The 27,812-nt window shown below is 43.8% G+C and overlaps 1 protein-coding gene and 2 long non-coding RNA genes across 6 annotated transcripts in view; 1 reads left to right on the top strand and 2 right to left on the bottom strand.

The window, feature by feature from the left end:
• Positions 1-12,089: 12,089 nt before the first annotated feature.
• LOC127907590 (uncharacterized) lies at positions 12,090-13,178 on the top strand. The gene is made up of 5 exons (XR_008064996.1): positions 12,090-12,221; positions 12,277-12,375; positions 12,561-12,626; positions 12,836-12,912; positions 13,034-13,178. It is a non-coding gene; the product is annotated as an uncharacterized LOC127907590 (long non-coding RNA).
• A 152-nt stretch (positions 13,179-13,330) lies between these two features.
• LOC118394434 (ephrin type-B receptor 3-like) overlaps positions 13,331-27,812 on the bottom strand; it is a 75,852-nt gene continuing 61,370 nt past the window's right edge. Inside the window, exons 14-15 of the mRNA XM_035787626.2 lie at positions 27,438-27,631; positions 13,331-15,305 (exon numbers count right to left, since the gene is read on the bottom strand). Coding sequence (XP_035643519.1) covers positions 15,191-15,305; positions 27,438-27,631 — 309 coding nt within the window. The 3' untranslated portion in view covers positions 13,331-15,190. The remainder of the gene's footprint in view (positions 15,306-27,437; positions 27,632-27,812) is intronic.
• LOC127907591 (uncharacterized) lies at positions 18,534-25,498 on the bottom strand. Of its 4 annotated transcripts, XR_008065000.1 has the most exons (5): positions 24,560-24,835; positions 24,113-24,213; positions 22,210-22,597; positions 19,971-20,094; positions 18,534-18,680 (listed from the first exon to the last, which is right to left on the bottom strand). It is a non-coding gene; the product is annotated as an uncharacterized LOC127907591 (long non-coding RNA). The 4 variants fall into 4 exon arrangements; XR_008065001.1 differs by lacking the exons at positions 18,534-18,680; positions 19,971-20,094 and adding an exon at positions 21,844-21,915; XR_008064999.1 differs by lacking the exons at positions 18,534-18,680; positions 24,113-24,213; positions 24,560-24,835 and adding an exon at positions 25,056-25,498 and having other exon boundaries at positions 19,813-20,094.

Here is a 27,812-nt window from a genome sequence, read left to right as displayed (position 1 = left end):
TGGAGCACATCATCTTCTTTAATGTCGAGGGCTTTGTCCACACCAACTCCTGTAAAGGCTTCTTTGTGGCTTTAACTACGGAATAAGATTAGAGAGAATTCGCACGCCAACACTTTGATGACAAAGACAGAAGAGATGCACAGAAAATGTCATCCTTCAAGAACCCTAGTAACCAAACCGATTTAACTTGTGGGGGTTCAGTTGAGAATGTCAGTTTTTAACAGCTATTTTCTGTGAAATGTGAGAGAAGAGCATGTTATCTTCAGTCAACCCTAAGAAGCTGTGTGGATGCATCCTTTGAAAATGAATTATTCATAGTTTTGTTACTCAAGTTCAACCTGCGCGTAATCCAAAGCGTCTAATCTTCTCCCTCTTTTGCAAACATGAAAGTTATTTTAAGTATACTATTTAAATATACATATTTAAAGGCCCAGTGCAGTCAACAACATGATTTTTTCCTGTGTTTTATACATTTCCACAATATGAGGCTGGAATAATACTGTGAAATTGTACCTCCTACTACTAGAGAGTTGATCTATCTACAGCCATCTATGTGGTCTCCCATCCAGGGTTTTAACCAATCCCTGCTTAGCTTTGATATTTGTCACTGACTACTACCAAGTTTAAATGTAAATGTAACAGAGCAAATGAAATGCACGTTATAGGCCGTACAGTATATCATCAATTATACTGTTAAGGCCTATATAGGTGAAAAATATCCCCATAGCATGATGTTGACACCACCATAGTTCACCGTAGGGATGGTGCCAGGTTTCCTCCAGATGTGACGCTTGGCATTCAGGCCAAAGAGTTCAATCTTGGTTTCATCAGACCAGTGTCTAATGGTCTGAGAGTCCTTTAGATGCCTTTTGGTAAACTCCAAGCGAGCTGTCATGTACTGAGAAGTGGCTTCCGTCTGGCCAGTCTACTATCAAAGCCTGATTGGTGGAGTGCTGCAGAGATGGTTGTCCTTCTGGAAGGTTCTCCCATCTCCACAGAGGAACTCTGGAACTCTGTCAAAGTGACCATTGGGTTCATGGTCACCTCCCTGACCAAGGCCCTTCTCCCCCGATTGCTCAGTTTGGCCAGGTGGCCAGCTCTAAGAAGTTTTGATGGTTCCAAACATCTTCCATTTAAGAATGATGGAGGCCACTGTGTTCTTGGGGACCTTCAATGTTGCGGAAATGTTTTGGTACCCCACCCCAGATATGTGCCTAGCCACAATCCTGTCTCGGAGCTCTACGGACAATTCCTTCGATCTCATGGCTTGGTTTTTGCTCTGACATGCACTGTCAACTTTGGGACTTCGTATAGACAGGTGTGTGCCTTTCTAAATCATGTTCAATCAATTGTAATCTATCACAGGGGGACTCCAATCAAGTTGTAGAAACACCTCAAGGATGATCAATGGAAACAGGATGCACCTGAGCTCAACTTCGAGTCTCATAGCAAAGGGTCTGAATACTAAGGTATTTCTGTTTTTAAGTTTTTAAGAAATTTGAAAAAAAAATCTAAATACTTGTTTTTGCTTTGTTATTATGGGATATTATGTGTAGATTGATGAGGAAATGTTTTATTTAATCAGTTTTAGAATAAGGCTGTAACGTAACAAAATGTGGAAAAAAGGGGTCTGAATACTTTCCAAATTACATTTTGATATTTGGTTGCATTGTCAAACAAACAATTTAATGTAACTTCTGTAATACAGTAAATACACTAAAGTTTAGGCTATCTTACAAACTAATATAACAGTATTTATTCAACCTTAAAATGAGTAACACATCCATGGCCACATTTTGAGATAACTGTAACTATAAATGTCTTCTTATGTAATCATATAAAGCATGTATGTTCAAGATAGCAAACATAGGTCATTGCAGGTCTGTGGAGATCTTCACAATTGACGCAATAATCTGCGCTGAATTTCAAACAGCATCGATCACTTTCAACATGTACTTTTAATGTACTGTAATCTCCCACTGCAATCCAGATAATTTGTTTGTGCTATTAGATGAAGCACAGTGATAACACATTAAGTTGTTATATAAATACCAAATATCTGACATTGTATTCCCATTTGAACTTTTTTGTGTTTTTAAATGGTTGACAGCATGGTGATAACACATTTAGATGACAACTAAACCAGAACGTGAAATTGTTTTAACATTGGAATTTGGTTGTGCTTCTATATGGTTGAAGGCATAGTGATAACAAATTGGGAATTCAACAAACTTCTGGCTGTCTTTCTGAGTGTGTGATTAAAGGTTGAAATATCATTGGTCAACATCTCAACCAAATACGATCCACATTTCCACGTTGAAATGACGTGGTGTGCCCAGTGGGAATGCCCTTATTGAGTATGAGAGCTGTTTGAAAAGACCGCTTGACATTTCAGCCTTTTTGGTAGGATTGTGTTTAGGCCTGCCTGGTAACATCACCAGCCACTAAATTAGTTCATAGACCAATAAGAGAGTTCCAAACCTCTCAGCCAATAACAGCTACTTTTCAGTTTTCCCCTCCCCACTCAGACTATTCCCAGATAGTCCTAGCAACATTTTAGCTTGAGAAATTGTTCTTTGCTAAGAAGCGATTTTTGTTTAGTTTGACAGTTTTAATTGAAAACAAGAGCAGTAAGGTACAGTACTTAATTGTTACCCAGAAATTATTTGATATTGAGATGAAAACGGTTGCATTGGAACTTTAATATATTCATGGATTAAAATAATCCTTCCTTAATTAATTTCTAGAACTAATATTTTATTAAAATGGGAGTTTTCAGGGCAGAAACTCACATAGGCAATAAAATATACTTGCAGCACTGAGTTGTTCAAGCGAATAGCAAGAAACAAAGTACAGCATCCCTCTCTGCTGTACTCCAGTCTATTCCCCAGCACTCATTACTGGGAGGAGGAGGTGGGGGGGTAGAAGAATAGAGGATGAATCTCATAGCTGGTAGTGTTTCAGGGAAGTAGACTCATATCTCGTTACATACAGCTGGAGCTCAATTAGCGGCCATTTTGCCTAGTTAGGCACACTCAGCCCGATTCACTGCTGCGAAAAACAAATGTTGTTTGTCCAATCACACCCCACATCTGTCAAGTTGCCTCTGAGGCAGCCTTTAAGACCTAAGTAAATACTGAAGCATACAAGCAGCCTCTTTGGCAGTGTGAATACAACAACAACCAAAATGAAGTGAGGAGCTGTAACAATTCCAGTGGCTTCTAATCCAAGGTAGCTTTGATTTTGAGTTTTAAAGTTTTTGGTGTACCCAAATTTCCCTCACTATTTTGTTGTTGTTATTGTTTGTGAACAGCAATGATTCCAAGAGGAGTGAGTCGTACCATGTAAAGTAGGTTGGCTTGCAAAGAGTTTTTCTAATAGTGCGTGAGCGAAAAACAAAGTAGTGGCAACTTCACTCTCGATGAGTAAAGTGAGAAAGACCCACTGAGAGAGACTTGTGTTAATTGCCTCAGAAGTGTCTGTGTGTTTAACAATCTTGTCTCATGAGATGTGTTAAATTGCCCCCCGAGGCCGTTTGGGGACAGAAACTGTCCAGGTCTATACTCCAACTGCGTTCGGTATTAATTTACCAGACGAGACAGGTCCTCAACAGAAGGGTCAGTCTTCCCCAAACGATCTGTCGACCCCTTCATCCCTTTCTTTCATCCCTTATCATGGGTGCTCTTTCCTCCATCTAGCTGTTGCCATGGCTACTGGTCGCAGGGACGAAGGAATGAGAAGCACGCTGGAGTTTAGAGAAGAAGAACTATCACTGGAGGTTAGAGAAGAAGAACTCCTATTACTGGAGTTTAGAGAAGAATAATTTCTATCACTGGAGTTTATAGAAGAACTTATATCACTGGAGTTTAGAGAAGAATAACTCCTATCACTGGATTTTTTGAAGAAGAACTACTATCACTGGAGTTTATAGAAGAAGAACTTCTATCACTGGAGTTTTGAGAAGAATAACTACTATCACTGGAGTTTAGAGAAGAAGAACTTCTATTACTGGAGTTTAGAGAAGAAGAACTCCTATTACTGGAGTTTAGAGAAGAAGAACTCCTATCGCTGGAGTTTATAGAAGAACTTCTATCACTGGAGTTTAGAGAAGAAGAACTTCTATTACTGGAGTTTAGAGAAGAAGAACACCTATTACTAGAGTTTAGAGAAGAAGAACTCCTATTACTGGAGATTAGAGAAGAAGAACTTCTATCACTGGAGTTTAGAGAAGAAGAACTCCTATTACTGGAGTTTCGAGAAGAAGAACTCCTATCACTGGAGTTTAGAGAAGAAGAACTCCTATCACTGGAGTTTAGAGAAGAAGAACTCCTATCCACACACACCCTCTGTTAACCCGGACTAAATCCCTTATTTTGATCCTCCTTTGATGGAGCCATTAAGGATGTATCTTCTGTACAGTTTGACTAGCTGAGATATTCAGTTCAGAATGTTTTAGGCTCTCGAGTGGCGCAGCGGTCTAAGGCATCTGCATCTCAGTGCTTGAGGCGTCACTACAGACCCTGGTTTGATCCAGGTCTATATCACAACCGGCTGTGATCAGGAGTCCTATAGGGTGGCACACATTTGGCCCAGCGTCGTCCTGGTTAGGGGAGGGTTTGGCCAGGGTAGGCCGTCATTGTGAACTAAGAATTTGTTCTTCACTGACTTGCCTAGTTAAATAAAGGTACTTCCATATGCAATATTTGAAGATAGAGTTGCAGGTAGCTTAGTGATTAGAGCATTGGGCCAGTAACTTAAAGGTTGCCAGTTCGAATCCCCGAGCCAACAATATGAAAAATCTGTTGATGTGCCCTTGAGCAAGGCACTTAACCCTATTTGATCCAGGCTAGCGGTTGATAATAGTAGACCCGGGCCGTGATCCCACTCTTCTAGGATGTCTCAGGGGAAAAAAACAAAAACATTTCCCATTCATACATATGTGCATTTGGACAAATATAAGCACCCACCAAATTAGAATTATTACACACAAACACAATGAGGATAATGAACTCTGCTGTGGTCTATGATAGAGCGTTGTGCACTACTCACTCCTAGTACTCTTACAAAGAACAAGCTCTATTCAATTACAGAGGTTAGCCTCAAGATACATTGCACTTCAAAACTGACAAATGTAGTTTACGAAGGTTGAATCAGGAAAGCTGGTCTGAATGGCTTGTCACTTTTAAATTCATCTAGTAAACACAATATAATTCACATCACTTCCTATCGCACGGGCATAGCAGGTATACATACAGTAGTGTTTATCATGTTACCTCATCAGCATAGCAGGAATCCATACAGTAGTGTTTATCATGTTACCTCATCAGCATAGCAGGTTGTGTTTATAATGTTACCTCATCAGCATAGCAGGTAGTGTTTATAATGTTACCTCATCAGCATAGCAGGTAGTGTTTATAATGTTACCTCATCAGCATAGCAGGTATCCATCCATACAGTAGTATTTCTCATGTTACCTCATCAGCATAGCAGGTATCCATACAGTAGTATTTCTCATGTTACCTCATCAGCATAGCAGGTATCCATACAGTAGTGTTTATCATGTTACCTCATCAGCATAGCAGGTATCCATACAGTAGTGTTTATCATGTTACCTCATCGGCATAGCAGGTATTTACATGAATATAGGGGTTCGATGCCAGCTGCCTAGCATAAGACAATCTGTCATCAGCATCTGGCTCCGAGGAGTAATCCTCAGAGAAAAGGCTATACCCCAAACTATTCAATAAAATCCCATATTGCATTCTGTCCTTGTTGTCATTCAGTTAAGCCTGTACTCGATTTAACAGAACTGAACGGTTGTCATGGGTAACAGTACACTAGAAAATCAAGAGAGGACATTCGTATTCATCACATGCCGCCTGGCACAATCATTTATAACCGCTCATGTCCGTCAATGACAAATGATGCATCGCACATAGTGGCATGCGCCAACTAGCTGACACGTTAACAAGGTCGTTGTGATTTGATTGGAGTGAGCCGTATGCATCGTTATACTCCTGTGAAGTCATTTGTCAGGGGTTCTAAAAGTTAAAACTGGTGTCGTGTTGTGTATATGCTAGCTGGAGTTCTATGGGGTGTGTAATAAATTGTTGGTGTCAGGTGTTTCCATGGGGATGATTACTTGAGAGCAAGACAAGGCAGTATAAGCATGTGGGATTTGGAGCCAGCCCATCAAACGCTCGACAGGCCCATCTATTTCACATATACCAGGTAGTTTCAGATAATAAGAATCTGCCATGGTATGCCTTTGTGTTTATTAGTTTCAGGAATCAAATGTTCAGAATATGCCAAAGGTTGCCTATAAATACCTGTATGAACCAAACAACCCAAAAAAGTAATTTGAGGGGGCTTTGTTGCTATGGTAAACGCGTCTCTACATCAATACTTTTTTGTTGGTTCGGGTAATCTGTTTGCCTTTCTCTCCTTGTATTTTTAATATAAATCTTGTTGAAATGGTTCCCAGAGCCGTGCCAGTCTGTTCACATTACAAAGAGTCATCATGCCCTCTGGCCACACTCTTGAAATACCCTTTTAGATCTACGGCTGCCTGCTATACTACATTCTACAGATATTCGTTTTTTTTTGTGAAATATTCCCAGGCTTTATATCTAGTAGTCCCTTGCACTTTCTCTCTTTCTTCCCCAATTTTCACCATCTGTTCAACCTCAGACCTCATCACCCCCGTATCAAACAAAGTTTGCTCAAAGGCCTATGTTACCCATCTATCTCTCTCTTGTCTTTGTTCTATCCTTCTCCTTCGCCTCCCTGGTGGGGTTTGTAATGCAAGCAGGAGGTTTGTGAGACCTTCCAATCCCATCAGCAAACACTCAGATGCATAATCTGTCTAAATCTGCCATTTCTCCCTCACCCATCCACACGCAAGCTAATTTGTCTTGGTAGGTTCTTCTTTTGAGCCAATGTCCATCACTGTGACTGGGATGACTGTTGGGCACCACAAGCCATGAATCAAGACTTCTTTCCTAGGATGTATATTGCTTAACACTTAAAGCTGACAGGAATAATGGGTTATTACTCGTTTTTAACTAATAACATTTTTTTTTTTGGGGGGGGTGCTTATATTTGTCCTGTTACACACAGAGACACCCACTGTAATGAGTTATTATTTGTTACATAAGCATGTATGTTATGAGATGACATAGGACTGTATAATGGGTTCATACATGCTTATGACATGTCGTAAAATGCATTATAACGGCACAATACATTATACCTATTGGGTTTAAAGTGGTACTTGATAAAATCTCCCTAGCATATTTTGTGGAGTGAAATGTAAAAATCACCACATAAAATGTATCTGCGGAACACTATCAGAATGAGAGTTAAAACAGAGATTATGATATTTTACTTTGTATTCAAGGGTTCAGACTTGTACTTTGAAAGCCGAAGACATGGACAGTACTGTATTTGAAGAGTAAAATAAAATTATGGAATTTCAGTTGAAATATACAATATTTTTGACTGTTGCCAATGGCTCAAATTTGAGGGATTTGAGCTTGCATGACTCCAATTAAAGGGCATATTTTTGTCGAGTGTTGTCAGAGTCAATCATCTCAAACTCACATCAGTGGATTGGCATACTTGTGATGCAGCTCCACGCGATGATGTGTAGATCAGTGAATTAGTGTCATCCTCCGAGCTATGATGAGCAACCGTCAATTAACAAACCACACAGGTTCAATTAGACAAATGACTTCAGATTGATCTATTTTAGAATACAGATTAATTCACACACAAGCACCTGTGGGTGGCACAGACAGACAGACAGACAGACAGACAGACAGACAGACAGACAGACAGACAGGCAGGCAGACAGACAGACAGACAGACAGACAGACAGACAGACAGACAGACAGACAGACAGACAGACAGACAGGCAGGCAGGCAGGCAGGCAGGCAGGCAGGCAGGCAGGCAGGCAGGCAGGCAGGCAGACAGACAGGCCTTGGGTAGTTGAGCAGTATTGGAAGAGCGAGACTCTCTGTTTGTGAATGTAGCCAGGCACATTGTGATGCGTATCCTGCATCCTATCCATCAGACTCAGGCCCTTGGGTATTGACACCCATTTAATCAATGGCAGGCTTTAGGCCTTTAGTGGATCGCATCACACTGAACTATACAAAACAGACACACAGGCCTTACCCTCTTCAGCCTCACTGGCCGCACACAAAGTGCACTGTCATGCTAATCTGGAAAACACTGGAAGCTAAAGACATTATGACAAAGACTGGCGGGAGTTGTGGAGTTGACTTGGAACTGCGTAATGACAAAGACTGGCGGGAGTTGTGGAGTTGACTTGGAACTGCGTAATGACAAAGACTGGCGGGAGTTGTGGAGTTGACTTGGAACTGCGTAATGACAAAGACTGGCGGGAGTTGTGGAGTTGACTTGGAACTGCGTTGCTTTGACTATTTTTGTTTGTCTCAATTATATAATTTTATTTGAATGAATATTGGGGTAACTAACCTTGTAAATGAGTGTGCAGTATGCTGAACAATGTGATGCCTTCACTGTAACAGCATTATGTAGATCATTGATGGCACAACATCATTTTGTCATTTCCCAACAACTTCACCTGTCAACTTTCCCCATCCTCCTTGATAAACCCTTCAATCTGCTGTGTTGAGGTTTCCTCCCAATGAGAGATAGCAGGCACAGTTGAAAGGCAGATCTTTTTGTGACTAGCCCGGCAGTTTTCAGCCGAACAGCCTGTCATTTTCTACATGAAGGGGGTAGTTTTCCACTGATGAGGCTGCACAGACAGCATCGGCCGTCTCACCGGCAGCAAATCACTACTCTGTTAAAAGTCCCTGATGCGTAGCAAACTCTGCCTGCCAAACCTCGCTTCAAATCTGCCTGCTAGCACAGCCTGCAGTAATTGGAGGCATTACACTAGCTTTGGACAGAATAGCAAATGAGCGCTATGAGCTTAGGCAGAAACCGTACCGATGGAACCAAAAGGTGATACTGAAAGATAGGGGGGGGGGATGTGGAATCAGAAGAGGGCACTGAGAGTTAGGGGGGTGGAATCAGAAGAGGGTACTGAGAGATAGGGGGGTGGAATCAGAAGAGGGTACTGAAAGATAGGGGGGTGGAATCAGAAGAGGGTACTGAAAGATAGGGGGGTGGAATCAGAAGAGGGTACTGAAAGATAGGGGGTGGAATCAGAAGAGGGTACTGAAAGATAGGGGGGTGGAATCAGAAGAGGGTACTGAAAGATAGGGGGGTGGAATCAGAAGAGGGTACTGAGAGATAGGGGGGTGGAATCAGAAGAGGGTACTGAGAGATAGGGGGGTGGAAACAGAAGAGGGTACTGAGAGATAGGGGGGTGGAATCAGAAGAGGGTACTGAGAGATAGGGGGTGGAATCAGAAGAGGGTACTGAGAGATAGGGGGTGGAAACAGAAGAGGGTACTGAGAGAATAGGGGTACTGAGAGATGTGGGAATCAGAAGAGGGTACTGAAAGATAGGGGGGTGGAAACAGAAGAGGGTACTGAGAGATAGGGGGGTGGAATCAGAAGAGGGTACTGAGAGATAGGGGGGTGGAATCAGAAGAGGGTACTCAGAGATAGGGGTGGAATCAGAAGAGGATACTGAAAGATAGGGGTTGGAATCAGAAGAGGGTACTGAAAGATTGGGGGTGGAATCAGAAGAGGGTACTGAGAGATGGGGGGTGGAATCAGAAGAGGGTACTCAGAGATAGGGGGGTGGAATCAGAAGAGGATACTGAGAGATAGGGGGTGGAATCAGAAGAGGGTACTGGGAGATAGGGGGGTGGAATCAGAAGAGGGTACTGAGAGATAGGGGGGTGGAATCAGAAGAGGGTACTGAGAGATAGGGGGGTGGAATCAGAAGAGGGTACTGAAAGATAGGGGGGGGTGGAAACAGAAGAGGGTACTGAGAGATAGGGGGGGTGGAATCAGAAGAGGGTACTGAGAGATAGGGGGGTGGAATCAGAAGAGGGTACTGAGAGATAGGGGGGTGGAATCAGAAGAGGGTACTGAAAGATAGGGGGGTGGAATCAGAAGAAGGTACTGAGAGATAGGGGGTGGAATCAGAAGAGGATACTCAGAGATGGGGGGTGGAATCAGAAGAGGATACTGAGAGATAGGGGGGTGGAATCAGAAGAGGATACTGAGAGATAGGGGGGTGGAATCAGAAGAGGGTACTGAGAGATGGGGGGGTGGAATCAGAAGAGGATACTGAGAGATAGGGGGGTACTCAGAGATGGGGGGTGGAATCAGAGGAGGATACTGAGAGATAGGGGGTTGGGGGTGGAATCAGAAGAGGGTACTGAGAGATAGGGGGTGGAATCAGAAGAGGATACTGAGAGATAGGGGGTAGTGTGTGTGTGTGGGGGAAGGGAGTGTGTGCAAGCAAATGTGCATGTGTACGTGCATGTATTAGTCTCTCTCTCTGTGTGTGTGTGTGTGTGTGTGTGTGTGTGTGTGTGTGTGTGTGTGTGTGTGTGTGTGTGTGTGTGTGTGTGTGTGTGTGTGTGTGTGTGTGTGTGTGTGTGTGTGTGTGTGTGTGTGTGTGTGTGTGTGTACATATGCTGGCATATGTGTGTGTGGGCGGATGATTATCCTTCCCCACACACACTCTCATGTACACAGAGTGGTAAGTACAAGAGCTTGCCTGTTGTTAATCTCCCAGTAATCACATGGCTCACTCTGGAGATTTGACGTTCTACTGCACGAGTGTCTGGCCATCAAAAAGCATACGACAAGCAAGCAGGAAATTGCCTTCCATCTACGCGCCGCGTCCTCCGTTCTTACTCCATCAAGCACGCTCATTAAAATCTACAGATGAACTGTCTCAGTTGATTTGTCATTACCTAATAGGCTGTAATATGGGGATGGTGTCACATCCTTTCCTGAGAAGTTTGCTGTCGTCTAGCATTAAATTGGAAGGATAAAAAAAAAACGAGTTTCCGAAACAGTTTTATTGAGATTAAGTGATGGAAGATTGAAGATTTCTAGCTTCTAGTCCGTGGTGGTCCTGAGAGATATTGTGTTGGATCAACATTGATTTCATTGTAGAAAAATAAAATGCCAAACCCCACTCCTGACACCACGTGTCAATGGCGCTACACACAGTCAATATCGAACATACACTCTGGCTGAAGGAATTAGTCAAGGCCCTCGTCTTCAACACTGTAGTGCTGTATACTCAAAGCTCTACACAGCAAAAACCTACAATACTATTCTTCATTCTTTAACCCAACCTTTATTTAACCCATTGACATAGATAGACTCTTCTCCAAGGGAGACCTGGCCAAGATGGAAGCTTCAGTATCTATATTAATAGGTTTTCTCCCATCTACGTCTAGTGCTGTATGTTCCTGAACAACCTGTACTGGGGGCTACAGTACAAGAAGAATATCTATAACAAGACCCATTATAGCCCAGATATACAGTACTCTATTATACACAAGAAGTAAATCATGCCAGATCTAACCATACATCTCAATGACTTATTCCCACATTCTTAATCAACTGGGACACTGTACGTCTATCTTCTCAAGGACAAATTCGGAGGAGAACGGACATGTCACCACCGATCTCTCCTCAGGGAGATTATCATACGCCTTCTTGCTCAGCATCGGGTCCAAAAAACCCCCGATAAATATCTGAAATTAGCCGTCCAGGCCATCCACGAGGGTCGGTTTTAACACAGTCAATAAAAACAGAACATCAGTAAAGTGTCCACCTCTAGGGTGTTGCTAGGTGACAGCACCGCTCCTCAATATTGGCAAGACAAGACCGATGTGACATGATGCGGTTGTGTACAGGTTGTGTACAGGTCGTGTACAGGTTGTATACAGGTCGTGTACAGGTTGTATACAGGTCGTGTACAGGTTGTATACAGGTTGTGTACAGGTTGTGTACAGGTCGTGTACAGGTCGTGTACAGGTTGTGTACAGGTTGTATACAGGTCGTGTACAGGTTGTATACAGGTTGTGTACAGGTTGTATACAGGTCGTGTACAGGTCGTGTACAGGTCGGGTTGTATACAGGTTGTATACAGGTTGTGTACAGGTTGTATACAGGTTGTATACAGGTCGTGTACAGGTTGTATACAGGTCGTGTACAGGTCGTGTACAGGTTGTGTACAGGTTGTGTACAGGTTGTATACAGGTCGTGTACAGGTTGTATACAGGTCGTGTACAGGTTGTGTACAGGTTGTGTACAGGTTGTGTACAGGTTGTATACAGGTCGTGTACAGGTTGTATACAGGTCGTGTACAGGTTGTATACAGGTCGTGTACAGGTTGTATACAGGTCGTGTACAGGTTGTGTACAGGTCGTGTACAGGTTGTATACAGGTCGTGTACAGGTTGTGTACAGGTTGTGTACAGGTTGTATACAGGTCGTGTACAGGTTGTGTACAGGTTGTGTACAGGTTGTGTACAGGTCGTGTACAGGTTGTACAGGTTGTGTACAGGTTGTATACAGGTCGTGTACAGGTTGTATACAGGTCGTGTACAGGTTGTATACAGGTCGTGTACAGGTTGTGTACAGGTCGTGTACAGGTTGTATACAGGTCGTGTACAGGTTGTGTACAGGTCGTGTACAGGTTGTATACAGGTTGTGTACAGGTTGTGTACAGGTCGTGTACAGGTTGTGTACAGGTCGTGTACAGGTTGTGTACAGGTTGTGTACAGGTCGTGTACAGGTTGTGTACAGGTTGTATACAGGTCGTGTACAGGTTGTATACAGGTTGTATACAGGTCGTGTACAGGTCGTATACAGGTCGTGTACAGGTCGTGTACAGGTTGTATACAGGTCGTGTACAGGTTGTATACAGGTCGTGTACAGGTTGTATACAGGTCGTGTACAGGTCGTGTACAGGTCGTATACAGGTCGTGTACAGGTCGTGTACAGGTTGTATACAGGTCGTGTACAGGTTGTGTACAGGTCGTGTACAGGTTGTATACAGGTTGTGTACAGGTTGTATACAGGTCGTGTACAGGTCGTATACAGGTCGTGTACAGGTTGTGTACAGGCTTCCAAGAAATGCACATTGATCCACTACCAGTGCTGGAATGATGTCAGGGTATCTCGCTTCCTTGAAGCCTCTCTCATGACAGAGGACGAATCTATAGTCCTGCTTTCTCACTAATTAATGAGCTGTGTGGACTGGTCTTTGATTAAGCTTAAAAGTGAATGAGTTTCATAACTAATATGATATTCTAAAAGAAAAACATACTTGCTATTCCTTATGTTCGTCCTACGACTGGAAGAAGAGAAGACCTGGAATGACTTTGTGCTGGACCCGCAGAGAAATAAAAGAGAATAACATATATCACTTTAATAATTGATTTGCATATGATTATCGAAAAAATACTAAGAGAGAAATGCTTATTTTGTTCTAGTTTCTTTTTTTCCTTCTTTTTTTTTGTACAATTCCATACACCTTAGTCTTACAGAAAGAAGTCCTTGACGGACATTTCCTTGTTTTTCTTATTTCACATAGATTTTTCTATCCTGGTACATGGCCCCTTTAAACTGTCATTTTTCTTTTGATGTTGCCAACAACAAACAAACATACGGAGGTTCACACGGAGGTCAGAGGGGCCAAATGAAGATGAACTCTGAGCGGATTTAGTAGGGATGGGGAGATCATATAACACGACAGATACTGACAGCTGGCGTACTTTAAAAAAAAACATGTCAAGAGTAATTCACTGAATAATTCAAACTTTTTGTGGGTCAGGTTGATATTGAGGTCACATAGTTATCATCTTAATGGCAACATATGTCATTTGCACGGGATCCTTGACACATTTTACTTAAGAAAACATCCAACACTTCAACATAGTTAGCCAGTTAGCCTGGTACCATATTCTATGTGCTTTAGCCAGCTTCCCTGACTATCGGTGTCAGACCAAACATGTTCGGCATGACAGTGGAAAAACACAGAGACGATTTGGTTAAAGCACAAACAGACTTGAACCCCAGGCTAAGATATCAGTAGCGTGTCCAGAATAATGGATTTGACAACTGTACTGACAGGCTGGCGATGTGGTCCAGCAATGGTGACTAGAAGTAGCTATGGTTCATCATTAACCCTTTCCTACGAGCTACAGCTGCCACAAAATATTTGAATATTGTTTAATCATTAAATTCACTGTCTAGTGTATTAAGATAACGTGTGGAAAAAAAAGAAGATATCCCTCAATTACTGTAGAAAACGCAATACTATATTCAACTATAAGTAATAACTTAGCATCCAAAACAAGACATAGTTGAATAAAATAAGAGTAAGAAAATAGAGTAATAGTTATGCGGAACCATTGTCTCTTGTTCACATGACATTCATCCACAACAGTTCCAATTTGGCATGCACATGATGGTGTGTCCTGTACTGTGTTACAGTCAAATACGTCCTACTCAGTCAGCCCCTTTATCCAGGGAAGGTGAATGGGACACGCAAATACACATACAGTATCATGAGACCGAAACCTTCCACTGACATGAAAGACCACAATTAAAGAAAGTGGACAAAACAAGATAATAAAAAACAGCAATTCTTATAGAAGTCTGCAATCAAGTTCTCTGACCAAGGGCATTCGGATACAATCTTTTCAGGTGTCCGCGTTCCTTCAGAATCCATAGAATACATCCTCAAAGACTCATCATTCGAACAATCTCTTTTGTATCATCATTGCACCTGTATCTTTCCAGTACATAGTATCCTCATCTGTTCCCATCCGTGGTCAAAGTCAATGATAAAGGCAGGGAAGACATGGGAATCACTTTGGCAAAAAGGACGCTTCCCAGGCAGCAGAAAGCACATGCAGACATGCAAACATAACCTGAGGGAGAGTTTGGCTTTCTGTCAATGGACGGTTCTCGAAATCACAAATGTCAATACTGAGTGCGAGCACCCACCAATAAACAAGTTCTCCACAAGCTGCTCAAAGAGTCTGTTCTCAACAGAGCTCCACTGAAGCTGTCCAAAGTCAAGATGTCCTTTTCCATGTTAGTTTTATGTAGGTACAGCAGACCACTTTTGTTTTGTCTCGGAATGGGTCATCCATTCATTCATTCATTGGGTTCTGCAAGTAGAGCTCCTAGGTCGTTTCTAGTGGGTCCAGTTTCCTCTGCCGATTTGTTGGTTTGTTGTTCTGTTGGTCCAGATCCAAACCTCAGACCCTTATGGGGAGAGTTGCACTCATCTGTTGTCGAACGATGTCATTCTGACTGCTGTCCAGGCTCTTCATGTGGTGGCCAGGCAATGTCCCCCCGATCCGCATCAGATCCCTGTTAACAGAGGCAATAGGTCAGTCACGTGTGGGTTTTTTTCAAGAGTACAAACTGTTACACCAGTGTTATTAGATTCCTGGTTCTGGAGCAGAGACCCATACAGTGTGCAGGGTTTTGTTCCAGCTCAGTGCTAGCACAAAATGTTCAACTTATCAACTAATCATCAAGCCCTTGGTTTGTTCAATTAGGTGTGTTAGTGCTACACTTATCTATTTCAAACTGTATTTACCCAGGATCAGGACTGAAGAACACTGCTGTGTTAGGTGGTATGGTATAGTATTACGCTGTCAACAACATTGAGGATGGGAGACAGCACACAGTGAGAATCCATCAAATATGTGTTGATACCGATCATGGAAAAGACAATCTAGAAGCCAGTTCCACCACTTACAAAATCCAATTTAACCTCCGAGCAGAATAAATTAATCATGTCGGGGTTGTAATAAAAACGAGTACCTCCATCATCTCCATTCTAAAGATACTACAGTATCTGTACAGTATTGATAAGGCTCTCACTCACACTCACTCACTCACTCACTCACTCACTCACTCACTCACTCACTCACTCACCACTCACTCACCACTCACTCACTCACTCACTCACTCACTCACTCACTCAGATGAGGCCATAAATGAATCATCAGCATACAATGACACGTAGCATAACATACACCTACATACACACATTGATACACACACACACACACACAAGACATACACCTACATACACACATTGATACACACACACACAAGACATACACCTACATACACACATTGATACACACACACACACACACACACACACACACACAATGACACACGCACACAAACACACACTTCCCCATTTGGCCCATCACAGCAATGGGCTTGGCCTCCCTTAGCAACCTAATTAAATACATTCCTCTTTTAGCTTCTCCTCAATCTGTCTTATTACCCACACTCCATCCCCTCAGCTCTCTGTTAGTCTTTTTCTACATCCTCCATCACCTCATACTGTTTCTACATCCTCCATCAGTCTGTTTCTACATCCTCCATCACCTCAGCTCTGTTAGTCTGTTTCTACATCCTCCATCACCTCAGCTCTCCGTTAGTCTGTTTCTACATCCTCCATCACCTCAGCTCTCCTTAGTCTGTTTCTACATCCTCCATCACCTCAGCTCTCCGTAGTCTGTTTCTACATCCTCCATCACCTCAGCTCTCTGTTAGTCTGTTTCTACATCCTCCATCAGTCTGTTTCTACATCCTCCATCACCTCAGCTCTCTGTTAGTCTGTTTCTACATCCTCCATCACCTCAGTCTGTTTCTACATCCTCCATCAGTCTGTTTCTACATCCTCCATCACCTCAGCTCTCTGTTAGTCTGTTTCTACATCCTCCATCAGTCTGTTTCTACATCCTCCATCACCTCAGCTCTCTGTTAGTCTGTTTCTACATCCTCCATCACCTCAGCTCTCTGTTAGTCTGTTTCTACATCCTCCATCAGTCTGTTTCTACATCCCATCACCTCACCTCAGTCTGTTTCTACATCCTCCATCAGTCTGTTTCTACATGCTCCATCACCTCAGCTCTCTGTTAGTCTGTTTCTACATCCTCCATCACCTCAGTCTGTTTCTACATCCTCCATCACCTCAGCTCTCCATTAGTCTGTTTCTACATCCTCCATCACCTCAGTCTGTTTCTACATCCTCCATCACCTCAGCTCTCCATTAGTCTGTTTCTACATCCTCCATCACCTCAGTCTGTTTCTACATCCTCCATCACCTCAGTCTGTTTCTACATCCTCCATCACCTCAGCTCTCTGTTAGTCTGTTTCTACATCCTCCATCACCTCAGTCTGTTTCTACATGCTCCATCACCTCAGCTCTCTGTTAGTCTGTTTCTACATCCTCCATCACCTCAGTCTGTTTCTACATCCTCCATCACCTCAGCTCTCTTAGTCTGTTTCTACATCCCATCCATCAGTCTGTTTCTACATCCTCCATCACCTCAGTCTGTTTCTACATCCTCCATCACCTCAGTCTGTTTCTACATGCTCCATCACCTCAGCTCTCTGTTAGTCTGTTTCTACATCCTCCATCCCCTCAGTCTGTTTCTACATCCTCCATTAGTCTGTTTCTACATCCTCCATCACTCTGTTTCTACATCCTCCATCACCTCAGTCTGTTTCTACATGCTCCATCACCTCAGCTCTCTGTTAGTCTGTTTCTATATCCTCCATCAGTCTGTTTCTACATACTCCATCACCTCAGCTGTCTCGTCATCACCTCCAGTCATCAGTCTGTTTCTACATCCTCCATCAGTCTGTTTCTACATGCTCCATCACCTCAGCTCTCTGTTAGTCTGTTTCTACATCCTCCATCAGTCTGTTTCTACATGCTCCATCACCTCAGCTGTCAGTCTGTTTCTACATCCTCCATCAGTCTGTTTCTACATCCTCCATCACCTCAGCTGTCAGTCTGTTTCTACATCCTCCATCACCTCAGCTGTCCGTCAGTCTGTTTCTACATCCTCCATCAGTCTGTTTCTACATGCTCCATCACCTCAGCTGTCCGTCAGTCTGTTTCTACATCCTCCATCAGTCTGTTTCTACATCCTCCATCAGTCTGTTTCTACATGCTCCATCACCTCAGCTGTCCGTCAGTCTGTTTCTACATTGCCAATCAGTCTGTTTCTACATCCTTCATCAGTCTGTTTCTACATCCTCCATCAATCTGTTTCTACATGCTCCATCACCTCAGCCATCAGTCTGTTTCTACATCCTCCATCAGTCTGTTTCTACATGCTCCATCACCTCAGCTGTCAGTCTGTTTCTACATCCTCCATCAGTCTGTTTCTACATGCTCCATCACCTCAGCTCAGTCTGTTTCTACTGTTCAGCTTCCGTCTGTTTCTACATCCTCCATCAGTCTGTTTCTACATGCACTCCATCACCTCAGCTCTGTTTCTGTTTCTACATCCTCCATCAGTCTGTTTCTACATGCTCCATCACCTCAGCTGTCAGTCTGTTTCTACATCCTCCATCAGTCTGTTTCTACATCCTCCATCACCTCAGCTGTCAGTCTGTTTCTACATCCTCCATCACCTCAGCTGTCCTGTCAGTCTGTTTCTACATCCTTCATCAGTCTGTTTCTACATGCTCCATCACCTCAGCTGTCAGTCTGTTTCTACATCCTCCATCAGTCTGTTTCTACATCACCTCAGCTCCATCACCTCAGCTGTCCGTCAGTCTGTTTCTACATCCCCCATCAGTCTGTTTCTACATGCTCCATCACCTCAGCTGTCCGTCAGTCTGTTTCTACATCGCCCATCAGTCTGTTTCTACATCCTCCATCACCTCAGCTCTCCGTTAGTCTGTTTCTACATCCTCCATCACCTCAGCTCTCTGTTAGTCTGTTTCTACATCCTCCATCAGTCTGTTTCTACATCCTCCATCACCTCAGCTCTCTGTTAGTCTGTTTCTACATCCTCCATCAGTCTGTTTCTACATGCTCCATCACCCCAGCTCTCTGTTAGTCTGTTTCTACATCCTCCATTAGTCTGTTTCTACATCCTCCATCAGTCTGTTTCTACATGCTCCATCACCTCAGCTGTCAGTCTGTTTCTACATCCTCCATTAGTCTGTTTCTACATCCTCCATCCCCTCAGTCTGTTTCTACATCCTCCATCACCTCAGTCTGTTTCTACATGCTCCATCACCTCAGCTCTCTGTTAGTCTGTTTCTACATCCTCCATCAGTCTGTTTCTACATGCTCCATCACTCAGCTGTTTCTCCATTTCTAGTCTGTTTCTACATCCTCCATCACCTCAGCTCTCTGTTAGTCTGTTTCTACATCCTCCATCAGTCTGTTTCTACATCCTCCATCACCTCAGCTGTTTCTACATCTCCATCAGTCTGTTTCTACATCCTCCATCACCTCAGCTCTCTGTTAGTCTGTTTCTACATCCTCCATCAGTCTGTTTCTACATCCTCCATCACCTCAGCTCTCTCGTTAGTCTGTTTCTACATCCTCCATCAGTCTGTTTCTACATCCTCCATCACCTCAGTCTGTCTTTTCTACATCCTCCATCACCTCAGTCTGTTTCTACATCCTCCATCACCTCAGTCTGTTTCTACATCCTCCATCACCTCAGTCTGTTTCTACATCCTCCATCACCTCAGCTCTCTCCATTAGTCTGTTTCTACATCCTCCATCAGTCTGTTTCTACATCCTCCATCACCTCAGTCTGTTTCTCATCTGTCCATCCACCTCAGTCTGTTTCTACATGCTCCATCACCTCAGCTGTCCGTCAGTCTGTTTCTACATCCTCCATCAGTCTGTTTCTACATGCTCCATCACCTCAGCTGTCCGTCAGTCTGTTTCTACATCCTCCATCAGTCTGTTTCTACATGCTCCATCACCTCAGCTGTCCGTCAGTCTGTTTCTACATCCTCCATCAGTCTGTTTCTACATGCTCCATCACCTCAGCTGTCCGTCAGTCTGTTTCTACATCCTCCATCAGTCTGTTTCTACATCCTCCATCACCTCAGCTCTCCGTTAGTCTGTTTCTACATCCTCCATCACCTCAGCTCTCTGTTAGTCTGTTTCTACATCCTCCATCAGTCTGTTTCTACATCCTCCATCACCTCAGCTCTCTGTTAGTCTGTTTCTACATCCTCCATCACCTCAGCTCTCTGTTAGTCTGTTTCTACATCCTCCATCAGTCTGTTTCTACATGCTCCATCACCTCAGCTGTCCGTCAGTCTGTTTCTACATCCTCCATCAGTCTGTTTCTACATGCTCCATCACCTCAGCTGTCCGTCAGTCTGTTTCTACATCCCCCATCAGTCTGTTTCTACATGCTCCATCACCTCAGCTATCCGTCAGTCTGTTTCTACATCGCCCATCAGTCTGTTTCTACATCCTCCATCACCTCAGCTCTCCGTTAGTCTGTTTCTACATCCTCCATCACTCAGCTCCATCACCTGTTAGTCCGTTTCTACATCCTCCATCAGTCTGTTTCTACATGCTCCATCACCTCAGCTGTCCGTCAGTCTGTTTCTACATCCTCCATTAGTCTGTTTCTACATCCTCCAGTCTGTTTCTACATGCTCCATCACCTCAGCCATCAGTCTGTTTCTACATCCTCCATTAGTCTGTTTCTACATGCTCCATCACCTCAGTCTGTTTCTACATCCTCCATCAGTCTGTTTCTACATCCTCCATCACCTCAGTCTGTTTCTACATCCTCCATCAGTCTGTTTCTACATCCTCCATCACCTCAGCTCTCTGTTAGTCTGTTTCTACATCCTCCATCACCTCAGCTCTCTGTTAGTCTGTTTCTACATCCTCCATCAGTCTGTTTCTACATGCTCCATCACCTCAGCTGTCCGTCAGTCTGTTTCTACATCCTCCATTAGTCTGTTTCTACATCCTCCATCAGTCTGTTTCTACATGCTCCATCACCTCAGCTGTCAGTCTGTTTCTACATGCTCCATCACCTCAGCCATCAGTCTGTTTCTACATCCTCCATTAGTCTGTTTCTACATCCTCCATCACCTCAGTCTGTTTCTACATCCTCCATCAGTCTGTTTCTACATCCTCCATCACCTCAGTCTGTTTCTACATCCTCCATCAGTCTGTTTCTACATCCTCCATCACCTCAGTCTGTTTCTACATCCTCCATTAGTCTGTTTCTACATCCTCCATCAGTCTGTTTCTACATCCTCCATCACCTCAGTCTGTTTCTACATCCTCCATTAGTCTGTTTCTACATCCTCCATTAGTCTGTTTCTACATCCTCCATCACCTCAGTCTGTTTCTACATCCTCCATTAGTCTGTTTCTACATCCTCCATCACCTCAGTCTGTTTCTACATCCTCCATTAGTCTGTTTCTACATCCTCCATCACCTCAGTCTGTTTCTACATCCTCCATTAGTCTGTTTCTACATCCTCCATCACCTCAGTCTGTTTCTACATCCTCCATTAGTCTGTTTCTACATCCTCCATCACCTCAGTCTGTTTCTACATCCTCCATCACCTCAGTCTGTTTCTACATCCTCCATCAGTCTGTTTCTACATCCTCCATCAGTCTGTTTCTACATCCTCCATCACCTCAGTCTGTTTCTACATCCTCCATCAGTCTGTTTCTACATCCTCCATCACCTCAGTCTGTTTCTACATGCTCCATCACCTCAGCTCTCTGTTAGTCTGTTTCTACATCCTCCATCAGTCTGTTTCTACATGCTCCATCACCTCAGCTGTCCGTCAGTCTGTTTCTACATCCCCCATCAGTCTGTTTCTACATGCTCCATCACCTCAGCTGTCCGTCAGTCTGTTTCTACATCCCCCATCAGTCTGTTTCTACATGCTCCATCACCTCAGCTGTCCGTCAGTCTATTTCTACATCCTCCATCAGTCTGTTTCTACATGCTCCATCACCTCAGCTGTCCGTCAGTCTGTTTCTACATCCTCCATTAGTCTGTTTCTACATCCTCCATCACCTCAGCTCTCATCCTCCATCACCTCAGCTGTTAGTCTGTTTCTACATCCTCCATCCTCCATCACCTCAGCTCTCTGTTAGTCCGTTTCTACATCCTCCATCAGTCTGTTTCTACATCCTCCATCACCTCAGCTCTCATCCTTAGTCTGTTTCTACATCCTCCATCACCTCAGCTGTCTGTCCATTAGTCTGTTTCTACATCCCCATCAGTCTGTTTCTACATGCTCCATCACCTCAGTCTGTTTCTCAGTCTGTTTCTACATCCCATCATCAGTCTGTTTCTACATGCTCCATCACCTCAGCTGTCCGTCAGTCTGTTTCTACATCCTCCATCAGTCTGTTTCTACATCCTCCATCACCTCAGCTCTCTGTTAGTCTGTTTCTACATCCTCCATCAGTCTGTTTCTACATCCTCCATCACCTCAGCTCTCTGTTAGTCTGTTTCTACATCCTCCATCACCTCAGCTCTCTGTTAGTCTGTTTCTACATCCTCCATCAGTCTGTTTCTACATGCTCCATCACCTCAGCTGTCCGTCAGTCTGTTTCTACATCCCCCATCAGTCTGTTTCTACATGCTCCATCACCTCAGCTGTCCGTCAGTCTATTTCTACATCCTCCATCAGTCTGTTTCTACATGCTCCATCACCTCAGCTATCCGTCAGTCTGTTTCTACATCACCCATCACCTCAGCTCTCCGTTAGTCTGTTTCTACATCCCCCATCAGTCTGTTTCTACATGCTCCATCACCTCAGCTGTCCGTCAGTCTGTTTCTACATCCCCCATCAGTCTGTTTCTACATGCTCCATCACCTCAGCTATCCGTCAGTCTGTTTCTACATCGCCCATCAGTCTGTTTCTACATCCTCCATCACCTCAGCTCTCCGTTAGTCTGTTTCTACATCCTCCATCACCTCAGCTCTCTGTTAGTCTGTTTCTACATCCTCCATCAGTCTGTTTCTACATGCTCCATCACAGCTCAGTCTGTTTCTACATCCTCCATCAGTCTGTTTCTACATCCTCTGTCAGTCTGTTTCTACATCCTCCAGCTGTCAGTCTGTTTCTACATGCTCCATCACCTCAGCTGTCCGTCAGTCTGTTTCTACATCCTCCATTAGTCTGTTTCTACATCATCAGTCTGTTTCTACATCCTCCATCAGTCTGTTTCTACATGCTCCATCACCTCAGCCATCAGTCTGTTTCTACATCCTCCATCACCTCAGTCTGTTTCTACATCCTCCATCAGTCTGTTTCTACATCCTCCATCACCTCAGTCTCTGTTAGTCTGTTTCTACATCCTCCATCAGTCTGTTTCTACATCCTCCATCACCTCAGCTGTCCGTCAGTCTGTTTCTACATCCTCCATCAGTCTGTTTCTACATCCTCCATCACCTCAGCTGTCAGTCTGTTTCTACATCCTCCATCACTACATGCTCCATCACCTCAGTCAGTCTGTTTCTACATCCTCCATCACCTCAGTCTGTTTCTGTTTCTACATCCTCCATCAGTCTGTTTCTACATCCTCCATCACCTCAGCTGTCTGTCTGTTTCTACATCCTCCATCAGTCTGTTTCTACATGCTCCATCACTGTTTCTACATCCTCCATCAGTCTGTTTCTACATCCTCCATCACCTCAGTCTGTTTCTACATCCTCCATCACCTCAGTCTGTTTCTACATTCTCCATCAGTCTGTTTCTACATCCTCCATCAGTCTGTTTCTACATTCTCCATCACCTCAGCTGTCAGTCTGTTTCTACATCCTCCATCAGTCTGTTTCTACATGCTCCATCACCTCAGCTGTCAGTCAGTCTGTTTCTACATCCTCCATCAGTCTGTTTCTACATGCTCCATCACCTCAGCTCTCTGTTAGTCTGTTTCTACATCCTCCATCAGTCTGTTTCTACATGCTCCATCACCTCAGCTGTCCGTCAGTCTGTTTCTACATCCTCCATCAGTCTGTTTCTACATGCTCCATCACCTCAGCTCTCTGTTAGTCTGTTTCTACATCCTCCATCAGTCTGTTTCTACATGCTCCATCACCTCAGCTCTCTGTTAGTCTGTTTCTACATCCTCCATCAGTCTGTTTCTACATGCTCCATCACCTCAGCTCTCTGTTAGTCTGTTTCTACATCCTCCATCAGTCTGTTTCTACATGCTCCATCACCTCAGCTGTCCGTCAGTCTGTTTCTACATCCTCCATCAGTCTGTTTCTACATGCTCCATCACCTCAGCTCTCTGTCAGTCTGTTTCTACATCCTCCATCACCTCAGCTCTCTGTTAGTCTGTTTCTACATCCTCCATCAGTCTGTTTCTACATGCTCCATCACCTCAGCTGTCCGTCAGTCTGTTTCTACATCCTCCATCACCTCAGCTCTCTGTTAGTCTGTTTCTACATCCTCCATCAGTCTGTTTCTACATGCTCCATCACCTCAGCTCTCTGTTAGTCTGTTTCTACATCCTCCATCAGTCTGTTTCTACATGCATCACCTTCTCTGTTTCTACATCCTCCATCATCTGTTTCTACATGCTCCATCACCTCAGCTGTCCGTCAGTCTGTTTCTACATTCACCTCAGCTGTCAGTCTGTTTCTACATCCTCCATCAGTCTGTTTCTACATCCTCCATCAGTCTGTTTCTACATGCTCCATCACCTCAGCTCTCTGTTAGTCTGTTTCTACATCCTCCATCAGTCTGTTTCTACATGCTCCATCACCTCAGCTCTCTGTTAGTCTGTTTCTACATCCTCCATCAGTCTGTTTCTACATGCTCCATCACCTCAGCTGTCCGTCAGTCTGTTTCTACATCCCCCATCAGTCTGTTTCTACATGCTCCATCACCTCAGCTGTCCGTCAGTCTGTTTCTACATCCCCCATCAGTCTGTTTCTACATGCTCCATCACCTCAGCTGTCCGTCAGTCTATTTCTACATCCTCCATCAGTCTGTTTCTACATGCTCCATCACCTCAGCTGTCCGTCAGTCTGTTTCTACATCCCCCATCAGTCTGTTTCTACATGCTCCATCACCTCAGCTGTCCGTCAGTCTGTTTCTACATCCTCCATCAGTCTGTTTCTACATGCTCCATCACCTCAGCTGTCCGTCAGTCTATTTCTACATCCTCCATCAGTCTGTTTCTACATGCTCCATCACCTCAGCTGTCCGTCAGTCTGTTTCTACATCCCCCATCAGTCTGTTTCTACATGCTCCATCACCTCAGCTGTCCGTCAGTCTGTTTCTACATCCTCCGTCAGTCTGTTTCTACATGCTCCATCACCTCAGCTGTCCGTCAGTCTATTTCTACATCCTCCATCAGTCTGTTTCTACATGCTCCATCACCTCAGCTGTCCGTCAGTCTGTTTCTACATCCCCCATCAGTCTGTTTCTACATGCTCCATCACCTCAGCTGTCCGTCAGTCTATTTCTACATCCTCCATCAGTCTGTTTCTACATGCTCCATCACCTCAGCTGTCCGTCAGTCTGTTTCTATATCAGCAGCCCTGGCTCTGTCTGCGCCATCTCTTTCTCTGTCCTATTACCTACATTCAGGAGGCAGCCAAGAGCACGGGGAATTAAACCTAGGTCAGACATTACATTTCCACACGCAATTAGCTTGACAGAGGCCCGCTCCTGGCAATAGGAATCACTCTTGGGGTAATGCTGCAACAGTGAAACTGGAAGACATTGAGGCTCAAGCAAGAAACTGATAAGTGGAATATGATAATTGTGTGGTTTTGTTTAGTGGGGTACAAAGAGCTGAACCAGAACTTCATGCCCTATACATCAGTTTAGGCCCAACACGCAGCTGTTGATATTGTTGATCGCACACCAAAACAACAAATCAAACCAACAACAAAAACATATGACCATGTCTGTAAAAAACACTAAATGTGTAGGTTGGTGTTTCGATAATTATTACTATTGACAGTATACTTTGAATTTTTGTTCATTATCATGGGAGAGGTTTTTGTGCAAATCTGTAGGTTTCTTGGGTGCAGACGCACATATGCTTATTTAGAAACTGTTGTTTCGAAACCATTTAAATGTTTCTTTACACCGGTCTTGTTGTGCATATTAAATACACATATATATAAATATATATAAAAAATATGAATAAAACAATTATATAAACTCAGTAAAAAACATAAAAGTCCTCTCACTGTCAACTGTGTTTATTTTCATCAAACTTAACATGTGTAAATATTTGTATGAACATAACAATATTCAACAACTGAGACATAAACTGAACAAGTTCCACAGACATGTGACTAACAGAAATGGAATAATGTGTCCTTGAACAAAGGGGGGGTCAAAATCAAAAGTAACAGTCAGTATCTGGTGTGGCCACCAGCTGCATTAAGTACTGCAGTGCCTCTTCTCCTCATGGACTGCACCAGATTTGCCAGTTCTTGCTGTGAGATGTTACCCCACTCTTCCACTCTTATATTTCTGTTGGGAATGGTCCGAGCCCTCACCCTCCGATCCAACAGGTCCCAGACGTGCTCAATATGATTGAGACCCGGCCTCTTCGCTGGCCATGGCAGAACACTGACATTCTTGTCTTGCAGGAAATCACACACAGAATGAGCAGTATGGCTGGTGGCATTGTCATGCTGGAGGGTTATGTCAGGATGAGCCTGCAGGAAGGGTACCACATGAGGGAGGAGGATGTCTTCCCTGTAACGCACAGCATTGAGTTTGCCCGTTTATTTTTATTTTTTTTACAACAAGCTCAGTCCGATGATGCTGTGACACACCGCCGTCCACCTCCAAATCGATCCCGCTCCAGAGTACAGGCCTCAGTGTAACGCTCATTTCTTCGACGATAAAGACGAATCCGACCATCACCCCTGGTGAGACAAAACCGCGACTCGTCAGTGAAGAGCACTTTTCCCCAGTCCTTTCTGGTCCAGCGACAGTGGGTTTGTGCCCATAGGCAACATTGTTGACAGTGATGTCTGGTGAGGACCTGCCTTACAACAGGCCTACAAGCCCTCAGTCCAGCCTCTCTCACCCTATTGCGGACAGTCTGAGCACTGATGGAGGGATTGTGCGTTCCTGGTGTAACTCGGCCAGTTGTTGTTGCCATTCTGTACTTGTCCTGCAGGTGTGATGTTCGGATGTACCGATCCTGTGCAGGTGTTGTTACACGTGGTCTGCCACTGCGAGGACGATCAGCTGTTCGTCCTGTCTCCCTGTAGCGCTATCTTAGGCGTCTCACAGTACGGACATTGCAATGTATTGCCCTGGTCACATCTGCAGTCCTCATGCCTCCTTGCAGCATGCCTAAGGCATGTTCACGCAGATGAGCAGGGCCCCTGGGCATCTTTCTTTTGGTGTTTTTCAGAGTCTGTAGAAAGGCCTCTTTAGTGTCCTAAGTTTTCATAACTGTGACCTTAATTGCCTATCGTCTGTAAACTGTTAGTGTCTTAACGACCGTTCCACAGGTCCATTAATTGTTTATGGATCATTGAATAAGAAGATCTGTGAAGTTATTTGGATTTTTACAAATGATCTTTGAAAGACAGGGTCCTGACAAAGGGATGTTTCTTTTTTTGCTGACTTTAATAATTATTATTTAAAAAATATATAATAATAAAGAAATAAATACATGATAAAGAAATAAAGAAATAATTCCTCTCCAGTCTCTTCCACTCACCCTGAGTATGTGCTGGTGACCACTTTGAGTGTGGCGGCGTTGCGGAGCAGCTTGTCCAGGGTGCTGACGATCTGGCAGAATTTGGGCCTCAGGTTCCTCTCCTTCACCCAGCACTCCAACATGAGCTGGTGCAGCACCATGGGGCAGTCCATAGGAGGGGGAAGACGGTAGTCCTGTTCAACCGCAGTCATCACCTAAGGAAAGGGTTTAATACGATATGATACAATTTGATTGTATACAATGTGGTACGATACAATATGATACGTTATGATACCACAGGATACAATACCATATGATAGAATAGGTTTAGGGATCAATTCCATTCTCAATTCCTGTCCATTTAAAAAGTGTATTGAAATTCTAATTCATGAGGAA

Source organism: Oncorhynchus keta, chromosome 15 (genome assembly GCF_023373465.1).
Source record: "Oncorhynchus keta strain PuntledgeMale-10-30-2019 chromosome 15, Oket_V2, whole genome shotgun sequence".
Lineage (NCBI taxonomy): Eukaryota > Metazoa > Chordata > Actinopteri > Salmoniformes > Salmonidae > Oncorhynchus > Oncorhynchus keta.
This window is presented reverse-complemented; position numbering and strand designations above follow the sequence as displayed.